The 27,889-nt window shown below is 41.7% G+C and overlaps 1 protein-coding gene across 4 annotated transcripts; it reads right to left on the minus strand.

Annotated features, from left to right (window-relative positions):
• Positions 1-63: 63 nt before the first annotated feature.
• klhdc3 (kelch domain containing 3) lies at positions 64-27,889 on the minus strand. Of its 4 annotated transcripts, none has more exons than XM_031737580.2 (11): positions 27,652-27,882; positions 25,864-26,088; positions 24,666-24,842; positions 21,567-21,682; positions 21,408-21,479; positions 19,899-20,112; positions 19,494-19,580; positions 18,031-18,139; positions 6,749-6,822; positions 5,001-5,079; positions 64-2,724 (listed from the first exon to the last, which is right to left on the minus strand). In XM_031737580.2, the coding sequence occupies exons 2-11, from the start codon at positions 26,015-26,017 to the stop codon at positions 2,658-2,660; spliced, it is 1,149 nt and encodes a 382-aa protein (XP_031593440.1). In that variant the 5' UTR covers positions 26,018-26,088; positions 27,652-27,882; the 3' UTR covers positions 64-2,657. The 4 variants fall into 4 exon arrangements, with proteins under 4 accessions (XP_031593440.1, XP_031593439.1, XP_031593437.1 ...); XM_031737579.2 differs by having other exon boundaries at positions 25,864-26,119; XM_031737577.2 differs by having other exon boundaries at positions 25,864-26,122; positions 27,652-27,881.

A 27,889-nucleotide genomic window follows, 5' to 3' on the forward strand; every position in this document is an offset into this window, starting at 1 on the left:
GAACAGTATATGAATGAATGACAACAACTCTGGACACTTTTAGAAATCAATGGATACAAAGAGTAACCACTTTGACTGTCTCAGATTTATTGACACAGTTATAAAGCATATTGCACAGGAAGTCCTGACCAACCTTGCCAGATACAGAGACCCACTTTAAAAAAAAAAAAATTATATATAAAAACAAATTAGCAACAGGAGCCCACACAGTTGTAAAAGGAATCCAAACACACTCCAGATTTTGTTCTGTTTTTAAAACCATGTTGCTTTTGAATTAAACAACTTTTCAAGACATACTTACTGGTATGAAAACATTTTCTGCATACAATCTCGTTATCATGGTAAAGCAGGCGTAACCACGTGAAGCTTATCACTCATTTGTAAATCCAACTCAAAGTAACCAATTAAACATGTGATGCTAAAATATTTGGGTGGTGGAGCAGGACACTTCATTATGTGGAGGAAAGAGAGTGGCTATTATCAAGGAAAGTTATGCAGGTACTTTTTTTTTTTTTTTTAATCCGACTATGGTGCAATTTAATTTTAGGTCCTTACTAAAAATGTCACCCGTAAACTTTACACAAAACAAAAGAAATATCTGAGGACTATCAAGAGTGTGTCAATATGCATGTGTGTGCAGGGGCTAAGAGTCAGCGAGTCTCAGTGGCACCACAGGTCTGTAAAGGGGTTAGGGCAACCAAATGCCCCAAACTTTGAAGTCTGTTTAGGCAAACGCAGCATCAACATGTCTCCTCTCTGTCAGGTCAAACGTGCCATGGCTATAGTGCACTTATCTGGCTACTTAAATGTTTAAGATTAGGGAGTTTTTTTGTTGTCGTTTTTTTTAAAAACACTGCTTTATATGACACAGTTGTAAATATTTAGGATGTAGGTTATTAAACGCTAATATTTGGGACCCAGAGCCCTGCTGGTTTTTAAATGTCAACCAGTTAATCAGAGACTGAAAGCAACAGAACACTTGGTCCCAAGGACCGGCACTTAAACCATCCTCACGAGTGTGTGGCTACACAGCTTCCAATCCCACCTTAGCTCAGGCATTTCCTTCCCAGGACCAGATTAAAGTAAAACCATGGTTAAACTAACTTAACCCTTTATCACCTATGAATTTATGCTCATTAAGTCTGATGTTGTCAACAAAGGCCAAAACCAAAAATATATATTCAATTTTAATCAAAGATTGTCTGTGTATCCAAAGCCTGAGACACTACTGTTGTCAAAAAAATAAAATAAAAATCACCCAACCTACAAAATGTATATTTGTGTCTCAGTGACAGAACCATGAGAGCCATGTGGGTTTACTGAGCATGCAGTGGAAAAGGCTTCGCACAGACACACAGCTTGTTTAGTCTTTATAGGGAATTTGTTGACAATATATATTAAAAAAAAATGAAACAGCCTTGTTCATTCACTAATGTGGGTGAAGCTGAGATTATTTATTTATTTTTTTAAGAAATAAAAGCCCACCACCAATCATGTTTTGAAAAGTCAGATAAAATGTAAAAACCCACAACCTAAATAAATGTCCAATTTGAGGATTTCCAAGTCATTTTCAAGCAGTGTGGTATGTAATCTGTTAACAGCCCTTGTGCATTTAAAACATCTGCAATTTTGCCTGTCATTGTGCGCAAACATAAGAGGGTCACATCGTTAAACTATGGGATTGTCTCTAAAAAGAAACTACATTATGCCTATCAGATGATCTCCTCAACAACAAGTAAACTAAATGAGGTGGACGAGGACCACTAGCTTACACGCACACTCACACTTTGCAACAAGGGTCCCTTCCACGTTTGGCACTGTAAAGCATATTCAAGGGGGTATGGGTGAGGTGTGGCAGGTGAACCCTTTAGTGAAACTACAGCATTTCTTGGAAGAACACAAATACCTCCCTGCAAAACGCCTCCTTTAGTGATTCAATGTATGGGAAATCTTAAAGGTCCAATGATGCATGCAGTTCAGGGAGATAGAAGCACTCCACTGTACAAGTGGACATTTTCATTGGCTGCCTTGCAAATCACCTTCTAGCCACTTAAGTAGGGTACTGACAGAATTACAAAGAAGGGAAATGGCAAAACATTGAAAACCAACTTATTTTGTAATGATCATATTCCAATATTGTGGTGAAGAATCTTCTTTCTTTCAGCATGTACCAGCTCTATCTGCCCATGAACCTGATAGTTGCACATGGCTAAGTAAGGGAACGCTGCAAGTGAAATAACCATTTGCATTTGAAACAGAAGGTTCACATTTGTATGAGTGTGACATCTGGATGACATTCCTCAAAGAGGTTAGCTCTCAAAACCTTTGGCTGAAGTTCTCGTCTCTTCCTGTGCTTAAGATTAGAAGTCTATGATTATCATAGGCTGATTGAATTTCTAGAGAGGCTAGAAAGAAGAGAAAAAAGGTGAACAGGCATCAACGATTTCCATCTTAAGGGTTAAAATATCCCCAGACAGGGCAAAGCCGATGGTGTCCAAGGGAGTCTCACGCGGGATGTTTTGGTCAGTAAAAGTTTCCACTTGTAGAATGTGTAAAATAAATCCGATCCAGACTATACAAAAACCGTCCTCGATTAGAAAGATAAAAGCCCAGTGTCCTGAAACAGAGTCTGGGTTCTGCTTCACTTTTAAGCTTCTTCAGCCATGGGAGGAGAAGATGGGCCTACTGATGTTGCTGTTGGTTGTCATGGCTGCCAGTTCCCACCTGATGTTAAAGAAAAAGACAAAACACAAAAAAGCTTTAAAATCAAATTTATTGTTTGCTGGTGATTACTAAAGTGCACCAGTGCAAAACCAAAAGTTAGAAGAATATGAATAGGCATGATGTTCATGCTGGATTTAATTTTTTGCTTTTAAGCCTCTTTAGCTCACAATTTTATAGTTCAGTCATTAAAATAACTGAAATGGGAAGTTTTGAGCCTTATGCTAAGCTGTCTACAATTTTATATTTGCAGAATCCTTTTATATTTTAAATCAAGTAGTTTATATTTGGACCCCTGACCCCACCTTACCCACGTGAGGGGCTACATCGTGGCCCCCGCTGTAACATGAGCATCAGGAGCAGGAGCTGACAACAGGGTCTAGTGCTGACCTGATGACAGGTCAGAGGTTGAGCTCCAGATTGTTATCACTAGGTCTGGTTTCACACTCACTCCCTATCAAACGGCTTTGTTCGTTTTTTTGTTGTGCACGTGTGTGTTTAAGAGGGGAGATTGGCACAGGACCTGGAGATGCCACTGAGGGGCAAAAGGAGTTAACCAAAGTCTTGTGACCCCAACTGAAAACCCTCTAAAAGGTTAGAAACACAACTGCAAACACCAAAGTAGGGAGCATGCAAGGTGGCAGTGACGGTGCAAGAGAAATGAGAGGCTAAGAGGAGTAATTAGTATCAGGTTGCACGGGGTCCACGTGTAACAAAAATCCCCTTAGTGGAAGTCCTCAATTTTAGACAAACACCTTTCCTAATGATCTCCATCAGCTTGACCGAATCTACGAATTAAGGTTTTAGGGGAACAGTAATGTACTTTAAATTGCTTTTCTGCAATTTATATATACACATTTTCTGACAGCTAGTCTATTTTAATGCATCTTACCTTTATATGCATTAAACATGGGCTTAAATGTAGCTATCAAAACTTCCCAAACCTGTCATTACAACCTCACAACAAATCAAAGTCGTGCTGTCAAAATTGAGTCTCTTGCTAGTCATGTGTCAAAACAATTTGATATCAGTCAGCAAGACGGGAAAATTATGCGTTATTAATTCAAAATGCTGAGGGGAAAAAAAAAAAAAAAAGACTTTTTACACACTTGTATGGCAACTCCTGTGCAGGATATTCAACTAGAAGAACTGCGAGTGCATTTCATCCTGTCATTATCTCCATGAACAGAGAAATTTTATAATTCCAGAACTAATACCTACATGTGGTGTAACTATGACGTTCCTATATATCACCAAGTCAAACAGGGCACATACGGTGGGAGGGGGGAACCAAAAATAAACTTTCAGCAGACGCTACATTTTCTCAAAGGCTCATAAGCTTTATTCATTTAAATTAAACCATTTAGGGTCTTTCATAAGAAAGATCTCTTTCTACACAGTGAGGATTATGGACATTGCCAATCATTTCACCTCGAGTCAGCACTAGACTCATAGGTGACTGGGATGCTGGCTGGCTGAAGTGGCACAGAAGCTTGTTTGACGGTCGGATGTTGTTTTTTTTAAAATAATCAAGCACAACCGTCTAAGCTTCTTCTTTTTTTTAAAATTAATTTTAAGCAATCCCAAACCATTTCAAAACCTTTCAGGCGGACAAGAATTTAAGTCAAAGCCAACTTGTCACTTGATTAGTTTATGTGGCTACTTTGTAACCACACCTGAAATTGTTTAATAACTGTTAATCATCTCAAAGATATAAAGTTTTAGCATTAAGATTTTGTTTTATTTCATTTCCAAGGATAAAATAGTTAAAATACTTTTTGTAGTCCACTTTAGGGTTAATTTCAGTTCTTTAAAGGCTGAATATGTACTCTCTGCACACCATGTACTGCATTTGTATTTGTTACTTAAACTACTAAACTGAGGAACATATCTTATTTTGGCCTTTCTTCTGCATCACAGGGCAGGATCTTATAAAAGCTGTACATGTGATCACAGACAATGAAGCAACTGAAAGCAGCACTATACAAATGGTTCCTGGCTGTCTGACTTCTGTACCCAAACCTTTATGCATTTAGATCTATAATTATGATTTCTACATGCGAGGACCTAAGCCAAGTCGGACAAAAGCCCGAGTAAAACTTGCCACTAGTTAAATGAAGGATAATGAATCATAATTTGCCTCTTTTGAAAAACAACCTAATTAGAGAGAGACTGAGTAGTGGCAACAATGACTGGCATAATAAAAACAGCACGAACAACAATATGTCAGCTCTATGACAAAACAGTGCTAATGTTTGAGAGGAGGATGCTCGTCTGACCTGATATCATGTGGGAGTCCCGACTGCTCCAGACTGTACTGAATGACAGCTATTTTGCATAAAGTCTTCAAATTAGGGCCTGAAAAGAGAGTGCAGTGAGTCATAGGATGATCAGTGGCACTAATCATACTCAAGCTATTAATATCAATTTCAGCTGTGGGAATTCAAAATTGAGCCAGGCAGGTCAGATCTAAAGAATCTGTAGATGGAAGGGTGCAAAAATAATCAATAGCTGGAAAAAATAAAAAAAATAAAGCAAGTGTTCACGTATGAGAACAAGCAGGACATGATGACGTGAGTGTGGAAGTCACTTCAGTACACAAATCATCTTATTAAAAGCCAGATTTCTAATAATACGTACAAACTCCCTCTCATTTACTATCATCGGCAAAGGCTGTTCCACCATATGTTCAGTGATAAACAGTGTGAAGGCACACGTGACTGGCACGAGGAAGCGTAGGCCACGGGGGTTGTCATTGGGTACTGCCAGTCCCCATAAGGTCCCTGTGTAAGCCCACCTACACAAACCCTAACTGTGACCTGACAGCATTACAGGCTACCCCAGTGCAGGCAGGATATTGCCATATTTGGTAGTCCAAGAGACGGAAGTGCCGCATTTGACAGCACCGTGCAGGGCCAAGGCCAAGCATACTAGGTCTGGTCAGAAATAAAGCAGTCGTGTAAGGATTTCATAATTTATTACAGGGAAGGGGAAAAAAAGCCCATCCCAAATTTTATTTTAAAAACAATCATTTGTTTAGCTTGCTTTTCTGACATCTTAATAGAAAAGTCAATATGATTCCCTTTTAAGTTATCGGTGGGCTGCCTGACAAACATTTGCTGTACAATTCACAACAGTTATGGAGCAGCACTGGCTTCTGTTTCTACTCAATTTTGAATTTGAGTTTCTGGCCATATGGCAAAGTTTATGCCAGAAAAGATGTTAACTGCAGCAGCTTCAACTGGCAAAAACCGTAGGGCTCTAATTAATGTTGTACTTAATTAATGCATCACAAATCGATCCAAACAGCTGTCTGGCAGAGATGTCCCTGTACACACGAGAGTGGGTAATGAGAGAAAACCCGGGATTTTAGGTCCTTAACTCTTCATCATATCTCATTCACATATGACAAACCGTATCTTGGTTTAATTAATCTATAATTAGCTGAAATAAATGGATGAATATCAGTTGAACAGGTAAAACAGTTTTAATTACAACATCTGCCTTTTTTTAAACTTTTATTTTGTTGAGCTGCTTTGATATGTATAATAAAAAAAAATGTCAAAATATGTTTGTAGGATTTTTGTTTAAGTAAATGAATAAAATTCACAAACCCTTAGCTGAGTAAGTACTCATAATGGTAAAGGCTCTGGAAGTGCGCAGCCAGGCTAGTAAATTTAACTCTCGTAACAGTTAGTGGAGACCACCTACTGTCTTTTTAGCTGCAGAACCTGCACTTTACCAGCCGGTTGCTGCCAACTCCTTTGTTGAGAAGCAGTACAGTGGATTTTGTGAGATAATTCACTATTAAAGCAGCAGGACTGAACTAAAGCAGTAAAATAGATATGACATCTAAACCATGAAGGTGCAGGTTCAGATTATAACAGAGTTCATCCATTCCGGTGACTCCTTTGACATCATCCTAATGTTTTCTTTATGTCATTGAGTCAAAAATTGCTTGGGGGGTGTAATATCTGCAACAACACAGAATCCTAAGAGAGACACCAATAAAGACAAGAGTACTTACTGAAGTCTAAGATATACAGGTCTGAATGATCCATGAGGTTAAATTCATCCCCCATTCCTTGCTCTGGACAGGGGCTGTAAAGAGAAAAGTAATAGGGTTAGAGCGATTCTATAAACTTCCTGTTTTCATGAGCACAATTCACACAGCTTACAAAGACCGTAAGCATTACTCAACTACTTAATGCGACACACACACACACTTCACAGAATTCCAGCATTGGACTCTCAGTTATTTATCTCATTACTTGAATCAGTTGGGACCATAATCAGGGAGCCACAGACTGTCCTAAATAAGAGCTATCACACAGTTCTCCTTATCATGGGTTGCATGATTTAGGTCCACAGGAAGTGGAGCAGTCTTGTAAGACCGACTGGCCAATGCTGATAGTCTCCCAGACCTGAACAGCCATAGATATCATTGCACATCTGTTTCCTGCCACAGTTAAGCACATACACCTGTGACACCTGGTGCACCACAGCTTAAGAAGCCCCAACTATATACCTGTTAAACCATTCTTTTAATTACCTTTTTTAGGTAATGTAGGCTGTCAGTACAGATTTATTCGCACATATAGCAAGGTAGTATATATATCCCAAATGCACTCTGCACACAACTGCTTTATATTCATAATGTAACAATAAAACCCATGTAGAAGACAAAACTACACTTTACAGTTAAATTCACCAAGCCATTTGCATTCTATGGAACCATTAAGGAGAAAGTGTGACAAATGCAAAAGCCAAGTTTTAAGAGTAAAATCAAGATGCTTTTTGGACCAGCTAGTTATTGGCATGTGTCCAACCAACCCAGACATTACCACAGGAAGAAAAAAAACAAAAACATTGTTGGCAACAGATTTGTTGCAGTTTTTTGCATTTACGATTTTCATCAGTCTCTTCATCTTTCAATCTTGCCCTGAACCATCCTCTTGCTGATCTCAATGCACCATCTCGCCACCACCCATCAATCTCTCTCACCCTTTCCTGCTGTCTTCTCCATCGCATCTTCCTTTCGCTCCGTGTTCAGGATGTTGTAAGGGTTTTACGTTGCTAATCTTCCCTAAACAAACACGGCGGTGGCTTAAAGCGGCCAGGAGAGATGCAGAGCACGAGCTCCGTCGTCCCAGGGGGCCAGCTGGGGAAGTCATTACGCCCCCCGCCCCCCAGGAGGTGACCCACCCGGGCTTAAAGTGGGAGCCTTTATCAGAATACTCACCCAAGTTCTAACATTACTGTGGTGATTGAAAGGGTACATTTCAATAGTTGTGAGAAACACTCACTCTTTAATGTATGACACACATGTGAGTTACCTGAAACTTTAAAATTACCACAGGAATTAAATTAGCACAAATATCCCTCATGTGAGAATTAATATTGATGATTAATTTTAACCAAACAAATGGCTTCAATATGACTCATTAAATCAGTCATACAGCTGTTTTGGTTTTTTTCAATCATCCTAAAAAAAAGCCAACCATGCTGTTGGGTGGCATCGGCATAAGTGCATCATTCTCAAATTAAGCCAGCTAACAGCAGTTGTTTAACTTAAAAAAAAATAAAATAAAAAAAATAAAAAAAATTTGTATGATATAGAAAAATTCAGCTACTTGGGAGTTTTAGGTACCACATGTGTGGAATGGACAAATGTCAGCAACCTGGCTACACAACGGAAGTAATGAAAAGCAACATCTCTATCTAAAGAGCACCCTGCAGTAGCTGTGAACTACTGTGTAAACCCGTAGGGAGGGTATCGGCCTTGGATGCGGACGCGTGAAAGGGTACAGATAAGGCAATGTTTTAACACGAGCAACCACAGAGATGAAGATTGCATCCACTGGGATAAGGCTTCTTTGGTTAGTCGTGGATAATGCAAGTCAGGGTGTGAAATTCAGCAGAAAATTAGGGAATGGTAATACTTTATGGGTCACAACAAAGAGAAAAAGGGCTGAAGCAGACTATGGAGGCAGCGGCAATAATGGCTGTCTGACGCACTATTCAGAAACGGGAAAGTCACAGTGTGTGACTTTATGTGGCATCCTGGTGTTTGATGGGCCACTTTGTTACTTGATCAGCAAAGTATCACTATGTGTGAAAGTGCTCCTCCCCCTAGAGCGTAGTGGTTCCCAGTCTGAATGAGGCCTGAGTGATGCCGCCCCCCCCCCCCACTAAAACAACACTGACTGCTATTTCAAACAACACTCAATGAGGGCGTCTAATCACCTAATTGCCGGTCCTCTCTAGCAATGCACTACCTGCTCCACTTCATTACCTTACACACCAAGGTTTCAAAAGTGTAGAACAAAGAGTTGAGCTGCAATCCTAAAACTAATGAAGAGACACCAAAGAGCCGAGGACCATTTCAAAGTGTCGAAGAAGTTAATTGCCCACAATTTTTGCAACTTACTTTCAGAACCAACGCTGAAAACGAAGTGGCGAAGAAAAGATTTGGATCTGATACAAATTCTATTCATGACACCTCTGCTATCTGAAAACAAATAGAGTCAACAATATACCTGGAACCTGACCTGTCGTAAGCATGTTTTAAGTGGCTTCATTGGGCATATCCTCATTCTTGGGAATGATATGATCTGCATCCCTTTCCTTTCTCCACTTCCTATTGAACTTTGGTCCATCAGAACCATCCAACTCACAGGAACTCATCATGCACTACAACTTCCTGTAGAGGACTTTATCAGGATAGCCAGACATACACATTATTGCTGAAGCACCTTGACTGAAAACACATGAAAGCGGCGAGAACAGTTTGTGATGCGCTTTAAACATTTTCAAATTACTTCTGATATGATGGGCAGCCCAGGTCCTGACTGGTAGGTATATTTGTTTAAAAAAAATTGAAAAAAAAGAAGCTTTAACTGTTACTGTCATTCAGACGACATAACAAGCTAAAAAAATATTAAAATTCAATATATTAGAGTATAGACACAATGCTTGGTCATGTCTATTAACCTTACCCAAGGTAAGCAAAAGTATTTAAAATGTAATGAAACAATCTATATAGACATTATCCAACAGGAATTTAAAGGATTGTTAAGATTCCAGCAAGAGTTTGCAATGGTTTTGGTTATCACTGCTCAATAGATTCCTATTCAATGCTTTTGGCTTAATCTCTGCTGTCTCAACTCGTCTTACCCAGCTATCTGTGACCCCTCCTGGGCAGTGGCTGGACAGTGGATTAAGACATAGAGCTGCCCAGACCTATACCCCATGCAGAGGGTGAGATACAACCTGTAGTTGGCTCCCAGTGAGACAAATAACTGACTTTAGATTAGAAAGAAGAGATGCCAACCCCTAATGAAGCATGCAACTCAAATTTCAGTCTCTCTAGATAAAATATAATTGCACTTAGTGATAATACTTAAAGGCACTGCAAAGCCAGAGTGGTTAGTAATTTGGTCAATTTGGTAATTTGGTTCTTATCAACCTAGCTACCTAGAAAAATTAGGTTGATAAAAAACATTTCTCACAGCTCTCAACATAACTGGTTCTCAAAGGGTTTGTCAAATGTTTAACTGCCAGATTCATTTTGGAAAAATAGGTTATTTGGTTGATTTTGATACACTGCCATTTACATACTAATAAACAGTTCTCATAGATCATTTTAACATGTATTAGCTCATTGGTTAACTTTCCATGAGTGCACTGCTTGAGCAATTAGTTCTTATAGTACTGCTATAAGAGTACTCCATTTTCCGGAAATATAAATTTTAATGTAAAGCAGCACTGTTTAAAACACGACTTGCTGATTAAAACATCAGACATTATCCTACCTACATAAGTTGACTGGTGGGCTTTTCTTGTAATTTACTACTTTAAACAGCTTCAGCACAAACTCCAGACAATGTAAGGAGGATCACAGTCCAGAGTCGTCTTTTCCCCTCACACGTAGCACATGGCAGTAGATACCCTGCTTCAGACCTCCCCGAGTAGAGCGTGCAGGAGGCAAGTAACACTTGTCGAGTGAATTCCCTGGCCTCCTCCCAGCACCACTCTCACATGAGTGCAAATCAGTGTTGTCAAACAGACATTGTACTAGGCTGCAGAGAGTTAGACCATTTAAATTTCAGATGCAGACATACGTGCAAGCTCGTCTTCTAATGTCTAAATTTAAGGGTTGTTGTACATGCGTGAAATCGGCTAGTCTTGCATTATTCTACTAATCCAAAAAGCACAGAGGTGTTTTAGTTGTAATGACAGCACTAAATCAAAAGTTAAACTACTACTATTTAGAAATGTCAACTGACATGGAGAACAGCATCACAATGCATCATCTGTGTGAGGCTGTTTATTTGAGCTGCTGTGCAACACTCAACCCCTACGACACCATAATGTATACAGACCGTTAGCAGGTTAAGGAGGGTTAAGATGCAGATGAAATACTATCATGAGCTTGTCTTTGAAGAGTAAATCACAGTGTAGCTGAGCTCCCCCAAGGTTTTGTCCCGCCACGCGCGGGATGCCCCATATCCTGATGGGGTCACCTTCGCTGTTTGACAGGTTTTATCTCAGGAATACTAAACACACACAGACAAATAATAAAGGAAACTTCTGCAGGGTACCCTTTGACACCAAAGGCCAAAAGACAACATGTGTGGTATCAAAATCTGTTGTGCTGACAGGCGTGCATCTATAGAGCCGATTTCCACTGTGGCAGATTTAAGACATTATGTTAGCGTTGTAGCAAGCCTAATGAAGCTAAAAATATCAAAGTTGCAAGCAGAGTTTTTTGCTTTTGGGACAATACCCAGCAAGAGAGGACTATCATTTCTCAGTCCCATGCTGTGTTGAGTCTAACATTTAGGCAGGCAGGTTCCAGGGTGATAACAAGTCACGTTTTAACCAGATGGTCTATTGTAACAGCTGCCACTTCAGCTATTGATAAAGGCGCAATTCAGCCGTGTGCGAGATATAGAGGCACCAGGCTTCTGACCTTCCTGGACTGCTAAACAAAAACCCCTGGACTTTGCAGAAGTTTTCTGGCTCAGCAAATTGCAGTTTTATAATGAGCTGTTAAATTCCACACAGATTAAATATCCCGGTGAGATTTTGGTAGCTTAAACTAGAGGTTTGGAGCTGGAATGTTTTGGCTACCAGCGAGATTACCTGCTATGTGGTCTCCCGCTTGCTAATTACGTAAAGAAGCAATTCACTCTCAGTGGAGATCAGACGACTCAGATTTGTTTGAGTTTTACAATCAAGTAATTCAAGCCCAGAGTCTTATATTTAGAGCTTTCAACCCACTCATCCAGTGCAATGACTCGACAGAAGAGCCAGAAATATTAAAAATGTTTGTTTTTTCCATCTAATGTTAGAAATGGCGTCAGCATGCTTTCCATCTTTACTAAATGTACTAAGTGACTCTGCATATTGCCAAAATGGAACAAATGTGTTAAGGTTGGCACAGCAGAGTCTGTGTACCATGCTGACGTAAGCCCAACAAGAGCTGTGACTCACTAAGTCATGTGAAGACATCCAGACAAATGCAAACACCACCAGAAAAGGCACCAAGTGTCCAAATACATAAGCCAGTAGAATATCTAAGCATTGACATTCAGATGCAAATAAGTAAGTAAATTAATGGGAAAATGAGATTTTGAAGGTCTTAAAATATCCCAAGTTGCTCAATATTACCCAACTGTGGAGACACGACCAGCAGTTTCAAGACAGGAGTTGCATGATTCTCCTCAATCAACACAAAAGAGTTCATTTAATGAAGGAGTTATTTTTGAAGAAAAACAAAACAAAAACCTCACTTTCATCTTATTAGATATCATATTGATGCTGGTATTAGTTTTTATTAACCATTTGAGTTGCACTCACACTATATTTATCATCATGTATTTGATTTGTAAATGTAAATACAGATTATAAGTAGGTTTCTGTAATCTCTGAAATATGTAAGAGTCAGATATTACCTGCTCTTACTTATGTGCAGTAATATCATCCTAGGTGTATGAAAATGATACCAACTATATCTGCTTTTGAAAAAAATAATTATCAGCAGTATACACAAAAAGGTGCTGAAGGACCAGAAAAGGCGCACAGGACAACAAGGATCAAGCAATTACAAAAAGCCTTCAATCACAGATTAACATTTGAACACACAGATGATTTAAGTCGGTCATCATTCAGAGATGAATGAATGCCGTCATGGTAAAAATGCATTCCCTAAAAGCACTGATGGAATGAATGCACATCAGGTCCAAGTAGTTCAGAGGCCTGTGCCAGATTTCCCTTCATAGATTCCGAGCTGTCTGCTCCCAGCATGCCAAGCTGTCATGTCCTTGTTCACTTCCTGCCCCTCATAGGATGCCCTGTTCCCAGGCTTAAAATGCTTCCTGATTTAGCTCAACCTGGGTTTGTCGTAAGAAATTAAACACACAGTGAGAAGAGAGCCAACAATGACAACATTAGCACTGTGTGGCACTGCCTTCATACGCAACTCAACTTGAGCTGCGTTTCACTCCTTGGGCAACAAGAAAAAAAAAAAAGAAAAAAAAAGAAAAAAAAAAGAAAGATACATTGCTTGTATGCATAGGTGAAGGTCGGTACAGGTGGAGTTGGTCATGCACGGGTCGTCCTTCGTGGGGCAGTGAGCAGGACTCAGTAAATGAGTGTAGCAGAGGCACTGGGGGTATATCAAATTGCACTCTGTGAGAAAGAATGCTCCCTAAGGTCATAAATCAGAGACGGGGCAGACTTTCGCGCCTTTCTGCAGCTCAGCAGTCCTGTTTACACTGACGCAAGTGGTACTCAACACACTGCCACTAACGCCCAGCCTGTCTTTCACACACACAGTCTGCTCATTTACCTTCAAAGTGAAAGCGTGTATGAAAATAGAGGTATCCTCCACTTAAAAAGGATTATCTGAATCCAAATTTAACAGTACCAAATTAGAGTAAACCAGGCTTGTTGGCTGCAAATCTTACTTAAACTTGGAATTTCATGTTCTGCTAACACCAGTGTGTCTCATTCAGCTGTTCCTACATTTTATTTTACAAATGCATTTTAGCATATTGCAAGAAGACTGAAGCACAACCCTTTGGAAAGCAGAGCAGTCATGCTTGAACTAATGGTTTAACAGTCCTTCACTAAAGTGATAAATTATTCTGAACAAATTCCTGCAGGTAAAATAAACTGGGAATAAATATCAGAGGGGTTCTGTTTAAGATCAACCTGCAAGGACAACCAACTCAGGAAAACAACATTTGGACTATAAATTTCAACACAATTTCCTCAGAAGATCTACCGAAATGAGGAGCCCCACAACAAACACAAGCAAGGTGTCCAGCAAATAATTCATGGCAGCCTGTGCAAGCATTCGTCAACTGCATTGAGACAGACACTAATAACTTTCTAGCCCTGTTAACGGCCCTCATGTTGTTAGGCCGTGCAAAAATAAACACAAGAGGTGCTGGTTTTAAAGGGACTGTTCAAACATAATTAGGGCCCGAGCACCGAGAGTGCGAAGGCCCTATTGTATCTGCTCTGTTTATTATTATTATTATTATTATTATTATTATTATTATTATTATTTTTCATTGAAATGAATTGCCTTTTTGAGGGCTTTAACATGCTCAAAAACTCATGAAATTTTGCACACATGCCAGGTCTGGTGAAAAATTTTGTATTTTAATGGTTTTATATATGAGCACTGGGAAATGGCTCTGTAGCGCCACCTATGCGTTGTTAAATGCAGCCCTACGAACACATCTTTTGAGCTACATGTATGAAATTTGGCACACATGTGTGTCATGCCAAGACGAACAAAAAAAGTCAATGGGACCATTGACGCAGACCCAACAGGAAGTCCGCCATTTCAAGTGAAGGTGACATTTTGGCTCCAATTTTGCCATTTCCATGCCTCGAACTTTTTCGAACTCCTCCTTGGGATTTTGTCATAGAAACTTCATATTTGGACAGTGCCAACTACACACCTGGGCCATGTTAAATTGCGGAGCTTTTGAGTTTTCGCGATACGGTGAGGACGTGGCGCCACGGCGACTTCGATGACTCGCCATGAAAATCTTATTGTCTCTCATTCCCTCATACATTGTCCGACATGGACCAAAGAGCACACATATGATAAGGCTCCACCCTGAACATATTTCAACTGCCATATTTGACATCAGGGAGAGCGCCACCTAGTGGAAGCAGGAAATGTCATGTTTTACACTTTGGGGTACAGTATTGTGATCGGTGACATCTGCAGCCTCAAATTTCTCCAGGAAAGCCTTAAGGAGTTGGTCTTGGGTTACAGTGAAAACTGTGAGTTTTCGCGAGAGGTGTGAGCCCTGCAGCATGGCGAACTTTGATGTCTCGCCATAAAGAAACAAATTAGTATAACTCAATGAAATCCAGTATGATCAGTACCAGATTTTACAGGGATGATGTCAGACCCGCCCTGAACAGATTGATATGCCCATTGTCAGGAATACGTAGAGCGCCACCTAGTGGCACCAGGAAATGTCATGTCTTTCATTTTGTTGTACTGATTTTCACAGGTTCATCGTGGCCACCTCAAAAGCGGTGAATATCACCATCAGTCCCTCTTGATGCTTCAGTGAGAAAATTGTGACTATAAACTGAACGGCGCACCCTGGTGGCAACGCAGTTCACCATGAAAGATGAAGTGGCTTTTGAGGGGCTTGAAAAGTTTAAAAAGTCTTGAAATTTGGCGCACACCTCTAATGTGATGAGGATTTCTTTTTATATGTTCATTTTCCTTGAACAGCGCAAAAAGGCTCCACAGCGCCCCTACAAAATTTCAAAACAACAGCCCCTGCTCTGTGTTTTATGTATGAGTTTGAAACCTGGCAAGCTTATTGGAGATATCAAGATGTACAAAAAGTCTCTTGGAGCAATATCCCAAATCCAACAGGAAGTCAGCCATTTTAAAATTAATGTGTAAATTTGGTGACATTTTCCCTCTTTCAGGCCTCATACTTTGACGAACTCCTCCAAGGGATTTCATTAGATTTACGCGATCTCCAGTGTGTGGAATCTAAAGACCTTTGTGATGTTAAATTGCGAAGCTTTTTACGTTCAGGGAAACGGGGTGGTCATGGCGGCACGTGGAGTTTCAATCCCTCGCCAAAAAGCAGTAACCTGCTGTCGCTCAAAAACACAATGTCCAATCTCTCCCAAAGGTCGCAGGCGTGATGAGACTCGAGCTCGGAAATGTTTGTTATGCCATTTGTCAGTAATGGTTAGAGCGCCACCTAGTGGGACGACTATAATAATGGTTGAATGAGATGAAATTTTAGCTGGTGGTTAAATGCATGAATTCCATCAATGTGACATCAGATCGGAAGCGCTGGTTTTAGGTGTTGGGCTTGGCTCGATGCGCCGGGGGTGCGAGGGCCCTCATATCGCTGCTTGCAGCTTTAATTAGTTAATGAAACTGGATCAGGCTAGTCTTTATCAATCCAAGTCAAGACAAAGCTTAAACACTGATCAAATCTTAAAATTACAACTTTATTAGGTCAAAAGACGAAAAAGAATTTAGGTCTGCTTGGATGGTGTTTGTGTGCAAATGCTTATGGGAGTTCCTGCGTGTAAGAGGCTTAAATGTGCTCTAAAATAACAAAAACAAAATAATGAGCAATGCTGGCCAAGAGAACCTGTGTGGCCAACTTACTTGGAGCCTGTGAGGATCATGCTCCAATTTTTACAGTAACAGAAAACCCCTCTCCAGACTTGGAACACAGCAACCACCAAGCACATAATAGACAAAGCAGTTTTTCTCTAAAGATAGATTCATGAATATGTTAACCTCTGTGCCCTTGGGCTTTTAAACAGGATGTCAGAGATATTATGTGGTGTTTGATTTCTTCCTCTGCACCCTTCATCAGCTCAGTGACACTCCCTTTTCCAGCCCTATCTGCTCAGAACAGGAAATCATGACTCCATTCTGGACTAATCCCAGTGAGTACCTAAACAAAGGATAACCTTCAAAAATTAAGACTCATCCCGAGCTTGTCATTTTCATTATAAGCTTCTCAGTACTACATGAATATCTAATGATTACAAATTTAGAGAGACAACTCTTCTGTATTATGCCTTTGCATATTAGTTGAAATGTGTGTCATGCGTACACGTTTTGGGGTGTGATGCACAGCACAATGTGATAGCAAGTGAAGCTTTACAAAACACATCCAGCAACAGTCAGTGGCTCAAAAACTACAGGGCACGTAGACGTAGAGGGTCTGAAAGTAGCCTTATCCACAGCCTTGTGATCCCCACCATCAGGTTATCCCAGTGGAGTTCTCCTGATAACAGGGTCTTGCTGATAACAGTACCCCAGGACATGCACTACCCTGGACGATGCTGTAAGCTACCTCATTACTCCAGCGGCTACTGGCCTATCACAAGAACGTCACCACCTCAGCGGCACCTAACCAGCTACGAAGCCCCTGGTTATCACTACTGTAGACAGCAATCTACAGGATCCAGACTGTGTTTGGCATATTGAAAAGAGAAGACAGTCGTCTGTCCTGAAATGGTCAGATGCACAAAAAGTTGCCACCCCCCTCCACCCACCCAAAGACAATCACTGAAAAAACTGAGTGCAAAGAGCCCATATTTAGTGTTTTTTATGAGAGCTGTGAAGGCAAGGACACAAAAGAACAGTTAAGCAGTCATCTTTAGTGCAATGAGGAACCATTGTGATTTTTCCTGAAAGAACAACTGAAATTTGAGCGACTGAAGTTATCCATCCATCCAGCCATGCTTAATTTCATGTCCTTTTGTATATTTTCTGAAATGAACCTGAGAAGTAGAGGTAAGATGTGTTTTTTTTGTTTTTTTTAAGACTCTCCTTGCCTGGAAACCTTCACCAGCGCAGATGGTGTAAACATCATTATTAAGGATTTCTCAGATACTAGGCTACCGGCCCAGATTTTTGCCTTTTTGTGAACTCAGAGTTTATCAGGTGAACCAGGTAAACTGAAAGATAACCATTATGTTTTTTGGGGGGGATTTTTTGTAAATGTTCAAAATCTTAACACCGATACAAAGTTTACATCATATTAACTCTGACATGCATGTGTCTATTAAATTGTGTCATTACATGAATGTCTGGGCTAACTTTGAGAACATGCATTTCTTTCTGAGTTAGGGAATGAGTTAATGAGTGCAGCACACACGAAATGTTTGGCAGCGATGTGAATATACCAATGAATTAACTAAAAAAACATTTAATTGAAAAATAAATAAATACTTGAAGTTCAAATCTAGGTCAAGTACTAATATTTTGTGCCTCACCTGGTTCCTCCAAAGAGGATGATTCGATCTCCAACCATACAACAGCACTGACGCCTCCGAGGGCATGGGCCTTTCCCTTTAGGTTCAACTTTCTTCCATGTGAAGTTTTCTAGTGTATACACATAAGGCAAAAATACATTTGAATATATTAAAAGTTATATTTTATATAAAAAAACAAGAATGGATAAAAAGAATGAGCATAGATACAATGACAGATTTCTTTGGAAATGTATCTGCAGCACAATAAATCTAGACTACAAGAGGTTACGTCATACCAGCTAAACTAGAAGAGTTTCTCACTATGCCTGCTTTTTATTCAGCTTCCTAAAAATATTAAACCACAAGGCTGTAAGATAAAGGAATATTTATAAAGAAATAAAAATAAAAAGAGACAGGGGGGTTAACCTTCAACACAGAATCTTACATTTCAAAAATAGAAACAAATCCTCTATGAAGTGCATGCAACGTAAGCGACGATGTTGAAGCTCACTCACTTGTTCCATATAAGGATGAACTGTCTCAGACCCAAACAGCATCACTGCATCTCTATAGCAACAGGCCATTCCTACCCTTAGATAATTATGACTAAAATTAAAGTGCTGCCACCTAGCGGACTGCAGAGCACATTTAGATGGTAACTGAAGAAATCAGCTTTAAATAGCACAGGCACATAAGATCATATCCACTACAAAAAAGACCAAATCCTCAAATAAACTAGAGAAGAGTTTAGAAAACAGTTATGGCTGTCCTTGCCCAAATTCCCTGCCAATGTTTTCCAAGACATCACTACATTAATGATCTACTTTTAATATGATTCAACACCATGTGCAACTGCTGTCACAATGGTTTTCTCTAGTTACAACTAGAAATGGGAGTTGGGAGACAATTAAACATAAATTAATTAAAACAATGGACTTTTAGCTAGTGCCTGGTATTACCTTTGTCATTTATTTCCTGACACAAAGATAGCATCAGATAATATAGTGCTATTTAACACCATTTAGGACACCAAATTATCAATGAGTTTACCACAGGTGTGTTGTTTCATCAATGACTATGTTTAGCATGTAACAAGAGCCTGAGGCGTTCTTCCAGAAAAACTCCTAAACCAATTTGAAATGCAATCAGGTAACATTCATCAGCAACTGAATGGGCTGTCATTCCAGCATCTGTGTTGCAAAACATGAAACACAGAAAGCAACTTTGTGGTGAAAAAGGAAGCAGCCAATCACCATTACGCAAATGTCAATTATGCAGCGGAGGAGGACAGGTTATTTATGAAGAAATGAGAAAAGTAGGTCAACACAAGCTAGTCCTGCACTTCTTGTATTGAGGTAAATAGTCAGGGTGGAATTTAAAGAACTCTTTAAAAAAAAGCTACCAGGAATTAAACCCTCTAGTAGCAGTGCTCTACAGCAACAGGACAGGCTTTCCAAATCTAAATGATGTAAATATAGACTTACCTGGATTGAATTTCCAAAGGTCGTTGAAGTGTCGTTCCATATGAGAATTGTATCCTCCAAATATGTACAGCTCTCCATTGTAGGAAACTTCACAAAAATAAATAAAAAGTCCAGATTAATGATATTTGAAGTATACTATAAGGAACCACTTGACCCAGATAAAGTACCTGGATTTGTTTAATCGAATTACATTGGCAGATTAATATTTGACAACACTGTTCTTACAACATCAACCCATCAGTACCAACCTTCAGCACTCACAACTTCACTAATCTAACATCTAGATGTATATAAAACATTAGCAACTGGCCTGTAAATATACTGGAACAAAGAACTCAAATTAAAAGAACTTAATCAGATACTGGTCTAATAACAGTCGATTTTGTGTGTATTTTTGTGCCTTACAGGCTGAATGACTCCTGCGTCCCTCCGGTAGTGGCTGTGTTGAAGGGGTGGTCAGCCAGCAGTTAGTCTCTGTGTCAAACACTCTGATCTTGTTGCAGTAGACCTCATTGTTGGAGTGGAAGGGACCAAGACGATCTGCTCTTCCCCCAAACACGAACATTTTTGTCCCAATGATGGTAGCCGAGTGGAAGTCTCTCCAGCGTGCTGGAGTTCCCTGCAGAGCAAAGACAACACACGATGTTACTGTTACACTCTTCCATACTCAAAGTTTTAGTGAAGAGAGAACAGAGCAGTTATAGCTATTGAGAACATTTTTGGTAAAACTTAATTTACTGTCTTTATTACATCTAACATTTCATCAAGTTATGTTGATCATAAGCCTTGGTATGGAATTCATCTTCCTAAAATATTCCAGATCTTATTCCCTGGGATAAGAACAGACAGTGTTGAAGCTCATTCATTCCATATAAATGATCAACCATCTCAGGCCTTTCACCCAGGAAAAAAGAGCAATTTCAGGTAAACACTGCCATCTAGTGGATCAGTTTTCCAACTATAAAACCACAGTGAATCCCAAACCTTCCCCAGGCACCACCATCCCTTTTCAAAGAACGCAGTCCAGTCATAGGGATAGTGTAAACAATTTAATGGGAGCAAGACACAGAGTCATAATCAAGATATATGAACTTTACCAGAAATACGACTGAAATGGGACCTGCTCTCACATACTGCAACCAACTCTAACAGAGGCAAACCTCGACTCACTTTACATGTCACTGCCCTGTAGTCATGCAAAAGTCTTTCACAAGCTTTCCTTTCAGGAATGTGCTGCCATTGTCTAACCATGAACTTTATGCAGACAGGGGGGCTTTTTAAATCTTTAACATGGTTGAAAGAATAGCAGAATCATTACTGAAAAGTGAGTTTTACAGATGCAAATGTAAAAATAAAAATGTTAAATGATCCCAAAGTTCAAAGGGGAAAAAAGCAAGTGAGTAACAGCACAGAAGCTTTCATTTTCCTAAAGAGGCATGCAATCCTAAGTATTATTCAGTCACATGCACCGCTAAATCTGTAAGCACCACAGTCCAATCTCCTTTCTGACAACATGGCTGTAACTAAAACTGAATGGATTGACTTCCTCCACAGTAACTCCATCATATCATGACTAAAATATACTTTACAAGCGTTTAATCACATGAGCATGTTGACTGCATAAACACAAATAGTATTTGCCAAAAGGAGACCGTATATAATCCAGCGTGAGGCTTTTTGAACTTGCCTAGCAGGAAGAAGCTTTGAAATTCCACACTGCGGTGCTTTTATAACATGCCAATATACCCACAGGGAACTTATGTTGCTGATGTTCAGCTGTGTCATTTTTGTTTTTTTAAGAGAGGGTTTCCTGTTTGTTTGTTAGGAGAATTATTCTGAATGCTCAATACAGAAACACTGTCAAGGAATAACCAACAACGGCTGAAAAGCAACAGCTAGTGACTTTTAACTCACTCTGGCATTAATTAGTGACCAAACCATGGTAGTGGTATCCAGTTTGTGGATGTCATTGGAGAAACAGTCAGCCTAAAATAAATAAATAAAAAATGATTCATTTTTAATGTTCACAGTGAAAGTTTGTGTAAGCAAAAATAAATCAAAAATCAAACTCACCAGCTGCTCATATCCTCCAAATATATACATTGCCTTTCCCAGGACACAGGCAGAGTGGCCGTCCCTCGCCCCTGGAACAGTCCCTGAAGTCCTGGGTGTGTACCATCTGTGAGTATCTGTGAGGCAGTCGCAGTTGTTCAATATTGAGATCAGAGCACTTGCGTTACATGCAATGGAAAACTATCACACGCATGCAGGTGCTACAGCTTTCTTAATATAAAACAGTTCCTCTACTTTTTGTTGTCACAATTTTAACTTCAAACAGGTTCATCTCAAAGGAAATACACCCTGAAACTCTCAGCAGCACGAGTTAGATGAGGGTCTACTTATCCATCCATCCATCCATCCTCATCCGCTTTATCCGAAGTCGGGTCGCGGGGGCAGCAGCCTAAGCAGAGAAGCCCAGACCTCCCTCTCCCCAGCCACCTCCTCCAGCTCATCCGGGGAACACCAAGGCGTTCCCAGGCCAGCCGAGATATAATCTCTCCAGCGCGTCCTGGGTCTGCCCGGGGCCTCCTCCCCGGTGGGACATGCCCGAACACCTCACCCAGGAGGCGCCCAGGGGGCATCCTTGTCAGATGCCCGAACCACCTCAACTGGCTCCTTTCGATGTGGAGGAGCAGCGGCTCTACTCTGAGCCCCTCCCGGATGGCCGAACTTCTCACCCTATCTCTAAGGGAGAGGCCAGCCACCCTTCGGAGGAAGCTCATTTCTGCCGCTTGTACCCGCGATCTCGTTCTTTCGGTCACTACCCACAGCTCGTGGCCATAGGTGAGGTCGGGACGTAGATCGACCGGTAAATTGAGAGCTTCGCTTTTACACTCAGCTCCCTCTTCACCACGACGGACCGGTGCAGCGTCCGCATCACTGCAGCCGCAGCACCAATCCGTCTGTCGATCTCCGGCTCCCTTCTCCCATCACTCGCGAACAAGACCCCAAGATACTTGAACTCCTCCACTTGGGGCAGGAACTCATCCCGACCGGAGTGGGCACTCCACCCTTTTCCGGCTGAGAACCATGGCCTCAGATTTGGAGGTGCTGATCCTCATTCCGCTGCTTCACACTCGGCTGCGAACCGTTCCAGTGCGAGCTGGAGGCCCCCACCGATGAAGCCATCAGAACCACATCATCCGCAAAAAGCAGAGATGAGATTCTGAGGCCACCGGTGAAAGCCCTCCGCCACTTGGCTGCGCCTAGAAATCCTGTCCATAAAAATTATGAACAGAATCGGTGACAAAGGGCAGCCCTGGCGGAGCCCATCACCCACCGGAAACAAGTCCGACTTATTGCCGGCAATGCGAACCAAACTCTTGCAACGGTTGTATAGGGATCGAATGGCCCGTAACAGTGGGCCAGACACCCCATACTCCCGCAACACCTCCCACAGGACACCCCGAGGGACACGGTCGAATGCCTTCTCCAAGTCCACAAAACACATGTAGACTGGTTGGGCAAACTCCCATGCACCCTCAAGTATCCTCGAGAGGATAAAGAGCTGGTCCAGTGTTCCGCGACCAGGACGAAAACCGCATTGTTCCTCCTGTATCCGAGGTTCGACTAACGGACGAACTCTCCTTTCCAGCACTCTCCCAGCACACTCCTGGTCCTGGGTGAGGGACCAGACAAAGAGCGATTCAGAAGACCCGTATGAAAAGAACATCGAGGGAACAGTTTACCCTGCCGGGATAGGGTTACGGGGCCCGCCCTGGAGCCAGGCCCGGGAGGGTGCCCGAGGGCGGCGTCTGGTGGCCGGGCCTTAGTCCATGGGGCCCGGCCGGGCACAGCCCGAAGAGGAGACATGGGCCCATCCTCCCGCAGGCCCACCACCCGCAGGGAGGCGCCATAGGGGTCGGGTGCAATGTGTGTCGGGGGCGGCCAGGAGCGGAGGCCCTGGCGGACCGATCCCGGCTGCCAAGACTGGCAATAGGGACATGGAATGTCACCTCTCTGGTGGGGAAGGAGCCTGAGTTAGTGCGTGAGGTTGAGAAGTACCGGCTAGATATAGTCGGGCTCACCTCTCGCATGGCTTGGGCTCTGGAACTAGTCTCCTGGAGAGGGGCTGGACTCTGTCTCAGTCTGGAGTTGCCCCTGGTGAGAGGCGGCGGGCTGGGGTGGGTATTCTAATATCCCCCGGCTTGCTGCCGGCACGTTGGGGTTTTTCCCGGTGGATGAGAGGGTTTGTTCCCTGCGCCTCAGGGTCAGGAACGGGTCCTGACTGTCATCTGCGCTTATGCGCCCGAGTGGCAGTTCAGAGTACCCAGCCTTCTTAGAGTCCCTGGGGGGTGCTGGAAGGTGCCCCACCTGGAGACTCTGTTGTCCTACTGGGAGACTTCAATGCTCACGTGGGTAACGACAGCGAGACCTGGAGGCGTGATTGGGAGGAACGGCCTCCCTGATCTGAACCCGAGTGGTGTTTTGTTATTGGACTTCTGTGCAAATCACAGTTTGGCCATAACGAACACCTTGTTCAAACATAAGAGTGTCCATAAGTGCACGTGGCACCAGGATGCTCTAGGCCGCAGGTCGATGATCGATTTTGTAATCGTATCACCAGACCTGCGACCATATGTTCTGGACACTCGGGTAAAGAGAGGGGCTGAGCTGTCAACTGATCACCACCTGGTGGTGAGTTGGATCAGGTGGCGGGGAGGACGCTGGACAGACCCGGTGCACCTAAACGCGTGGTGAGGGTGTGCTGGGAACGTCTAGCAGAGGCCCCAGTCCGCGAGATCTTCAACGCACACCTCCGGCAGAGCTTCAACAACATTCCGAGGGAGACTGGGGACATTGAGTCCGAATGGACCATGTTCAGCGTCTCCATTGCCGGCTGCTGCATTGAGCTGCGGCCGCAAGGTGGTTGGTGCCTGCCGTGGTGGTAATCCCGAACCAAATGGTGGACACCAGAGGTGAAGGGAGCCACCAGGCTGAAGAAGGAGTCCTATCGGGCTTGGTTAGCCTGTGGGACTCCAGAGGCAGCTGACAGGTATCGACAGGCCAAGCGGAATGCGGCTCAGGCAGTGGCTGAAGCAAAAACTCGGGTGTGGGAGGAGTTCGGAGAGGCCATGGAAAAAAAAAAAAAAAAAGAAAGGGTCTACTTACTGACATCAAAAGCATAGAGAACATTGCAGGCCCCCTCTGTGTCGTTACGCCCGCCCCAGAGGTAGATAGTATCATCCAGCAGCACAGCTGTGTGGCCATAACGCATGTATGGCACTTCACGGGCACGTTCGTGTCCTGTAATCCTCACTGGAGGCAGCTTCATCCAGCGCAATGACACTAAAAACACAGAAAGTAAACATTTTCCTTTTATTAAAAAATAAATAAAATATAAAAACTTAAAGAACATTTTTTAAAAATTCAATTAAAAAACAAACAAACACAAAAACAATGCTGCCCACCAAGTTTTACTTGATACTTACTGTGTTACAAAGGAAGTTCTACATATTCGGTTATTCGCATATATTTTTTTTAAAAATGGAAATTAGGTTGGTAGTCAGTAATTTATTTTATTATCTTTCTTGCCCTGAGAGGTTAAAATGCTAAAAATGTAAAATTTGTTAACATGCCTACAACTCTCTCACAGTGAGCTTTCAGTAGAGTTAACATCACTTTAATAATAAAAAGTACCATCAAGAAAGGAAAAAAGTTAGAATCAGTCTTTGCAATAAATGGGTCAAAGGGGGGGGAAGGAGGACAAAGCAAGATGACAGGAAACTATAGTTAAAGAGGTCCCATCTCCATTACACTCAAAGCATTAGTTCCACAGATCTTTTCATGATACACCAATAGCAGGTATGCTCCATCTACTTTGGGAAGTCGTAAAACCCTAAAACAGGTGGCTGACCACACAATGGGGAAAAACCATCCAAAATGAGTTAAGGGTGTTTCTCTTAACCCATTTAAAGAAAACAGCTGTGCTTGTCTGATAGCAACTGAAAAACAACAACTGGAAAAAAAAATTGTTGCAAACCGCGATGAAAAGCTGGGGTTTAACTGCCAACTGGAGTGAGTTTTCAGTAAAGTTGTGCACATTCAACAAATTACAACAGTTTCTTAACCTTTCTCAATAAACTGGGGAAAAAAAGAAGTGTTGTCCTGCCTGTCAAATAGATTTTTTTCCACCCATTTAAGATACAAAAATAAGTACATGAATCAATTTTACATAAACACTAATATAGTCTTTTTCCAGAATCTCATTTCATTTTTTTTTTTTAACTTTTAGAAATCTAACAATGGATCTCTAAATATATATATGTATACATAAATAAATAAATAAATGCACACATTTACCACATACCTGTGTTGAAGACGTGCACATCAATCTGACGAAGTGTCTCATAGTCCTCCCCGGAGCAGTAGCCTCCAAAGGAGTACACCTTGTGACCCACTGCCACAGCAGCATGGTTGACTCTCCGTGGCCCTCCTTCTAGGTGCACAGTCCAGCGCAACATTCCCCACTTCTGTGACTGTGAGCGCTTAGACCATCACTCTGATGCTCCCATCAAACCAAGGCCATTAAAACCTGTGACCACAACAAGGGTAGTAGCAGCACTCTGCTAAAGAGAACAACAGGGCAAGTTGTGAGGGGGCAATCAAGGACAACAAAGGGTAACTGTTGTTCCCTTGGGCTAACCTCAGCTCTGCTGTTGCTGACGGGTACAAGCCCCTGTATCTAAGCTTGTAGGGTATTTTAAGAGGTGATTAGACCTACACTTACCACGCCTTTCTATTCACTCTTCACTTTGTGCCCACCCACTGCACTACAATGAGTTAAAAGTCAGAGTAAACATGTGCCTCATTTAGGCAGTACTATAGGAACACAAAGCAGTGCCACACTACTCAAGGAGATTGAGCAATCTATACACACTATTGAAATCTTGCCAATTTAATATTTGTGAGTGTTTCTATTGTTTTTTTTTTTCTTAAAAACAAATACAACCATAATTTGCCTATTTTATCAGTAACGACTGACAAAACTGAAGTACGCCTGCAGCTCTTAGCTCAATGGGAAATTAAACATTTCCAAAGCGACATTTTCAGCTCTGAACAGTGAAATTTAAGTGATATAAAACGCTACTTGTTAAACACAAGTAACCCTGCCTCACTGACCCCCTCCCCTCTCCTCTTGCTTATTCTGTCCCTGTGACACACTTTACCACTGACCTCCAACCTTTGTTTACCGTTAAAAATAAAACCCCCTAGAGCACCATTTAACATAGACCTATTTCAAGCCCACATATCTATGAGGAGCAACACAAGCACAAATCTAGTCACCAGGCATGTGAACCTTAACTGGAGCGAATATTTTCGATGACTGCACTATGTGCACTATGGGCAAATTGACACCTCAACATGCAAATACAGTTAAACCATTTAGCCTTTCCCAGGTTATTCAAAGTTAGCAGTATAAGTGCACACAGTTTCCTTTATACATACTTAATACTCATCTCGAATAATTTGCTATACAATTAGACAACATGAACATTTTGCAAGAGCCGAGCTGAGAAAGAAAGCACCTTCTTTCCCCCTGTCCTATTGAACAGTGTACTGTTGACATCAGATGACTAACAACGGTGCTTCAAAGTACACAGCGGCTATCAAGTAAATAAGACTTGTTTGGAAATGGGTGCAGACTTCTGCACAGATCTCGATTGACTGAAGCACAAACTGTTGATAGATGAAGCTAATCTAAAGCTGGTGACATTGAGCTGTAACAGTTATAACACCCAGTGGACGCCTCACACACTAGCTAGCTTTGCTCTTTAGCTAACGTTAACAGGCATAACAACAACCTTTTGAGGCGCACTGACTAGCCGCCGCGGTCGCTTATCTCTCAACATCACCACCACAGTAACGAATATGGTGCTACTGCAAACAGCTGTTTGACAGCCAAGATGCTAGGCTTTGAGAGGCTAGGCTAAAGCTAAACAGTCGAAGCTAACTATTTAGCTGTTAGCAAGCTAACGTAAACTCTAAACAAACGACAGACAACTTGTAACACAAAGACATTCACTCCCAGCTTTGGCAAAGTTACGAGTTAGTCAACTGAAACAGAATAACATTCATATATGTTCAATTTTGCTACCTTCGAGCCGGTTGTGGTTGACAGGCAGCCAGGCAGGGCTATCCCCCGAGAGCCCCTACCAAGCGTGATGGAATGAGAAGTTACCGCGAGCACCCCCTGTCGGCTGTTTTATACCTGGGAAAACACGCACGTGAGTCTTTCTGCTTTAAAAACAGATGGATTTACTAACTGCCGTGCTAAGTGCAAAATAGGTCAGCGGCTGCATTTTTCGACACCGTTTTTGCACAGCACAGAGAGA

This window comes from Oreochromis aureus, linkage group 13 (assembly GCF_013358895.1).
Source record: "Oreochromis aureus strain Israel breed Guangdong linkage group 13, ZZ_aureus, whole genome shotgun sequence".
In the NCBI taxonomy this organism is placed as follows: domain Eukaryota; kingdom Metazoa; phylum Chordata; class Actinopteri; order Cichliformes; family Cichlidae; genus Oreochromis; species Oreochromis aureus.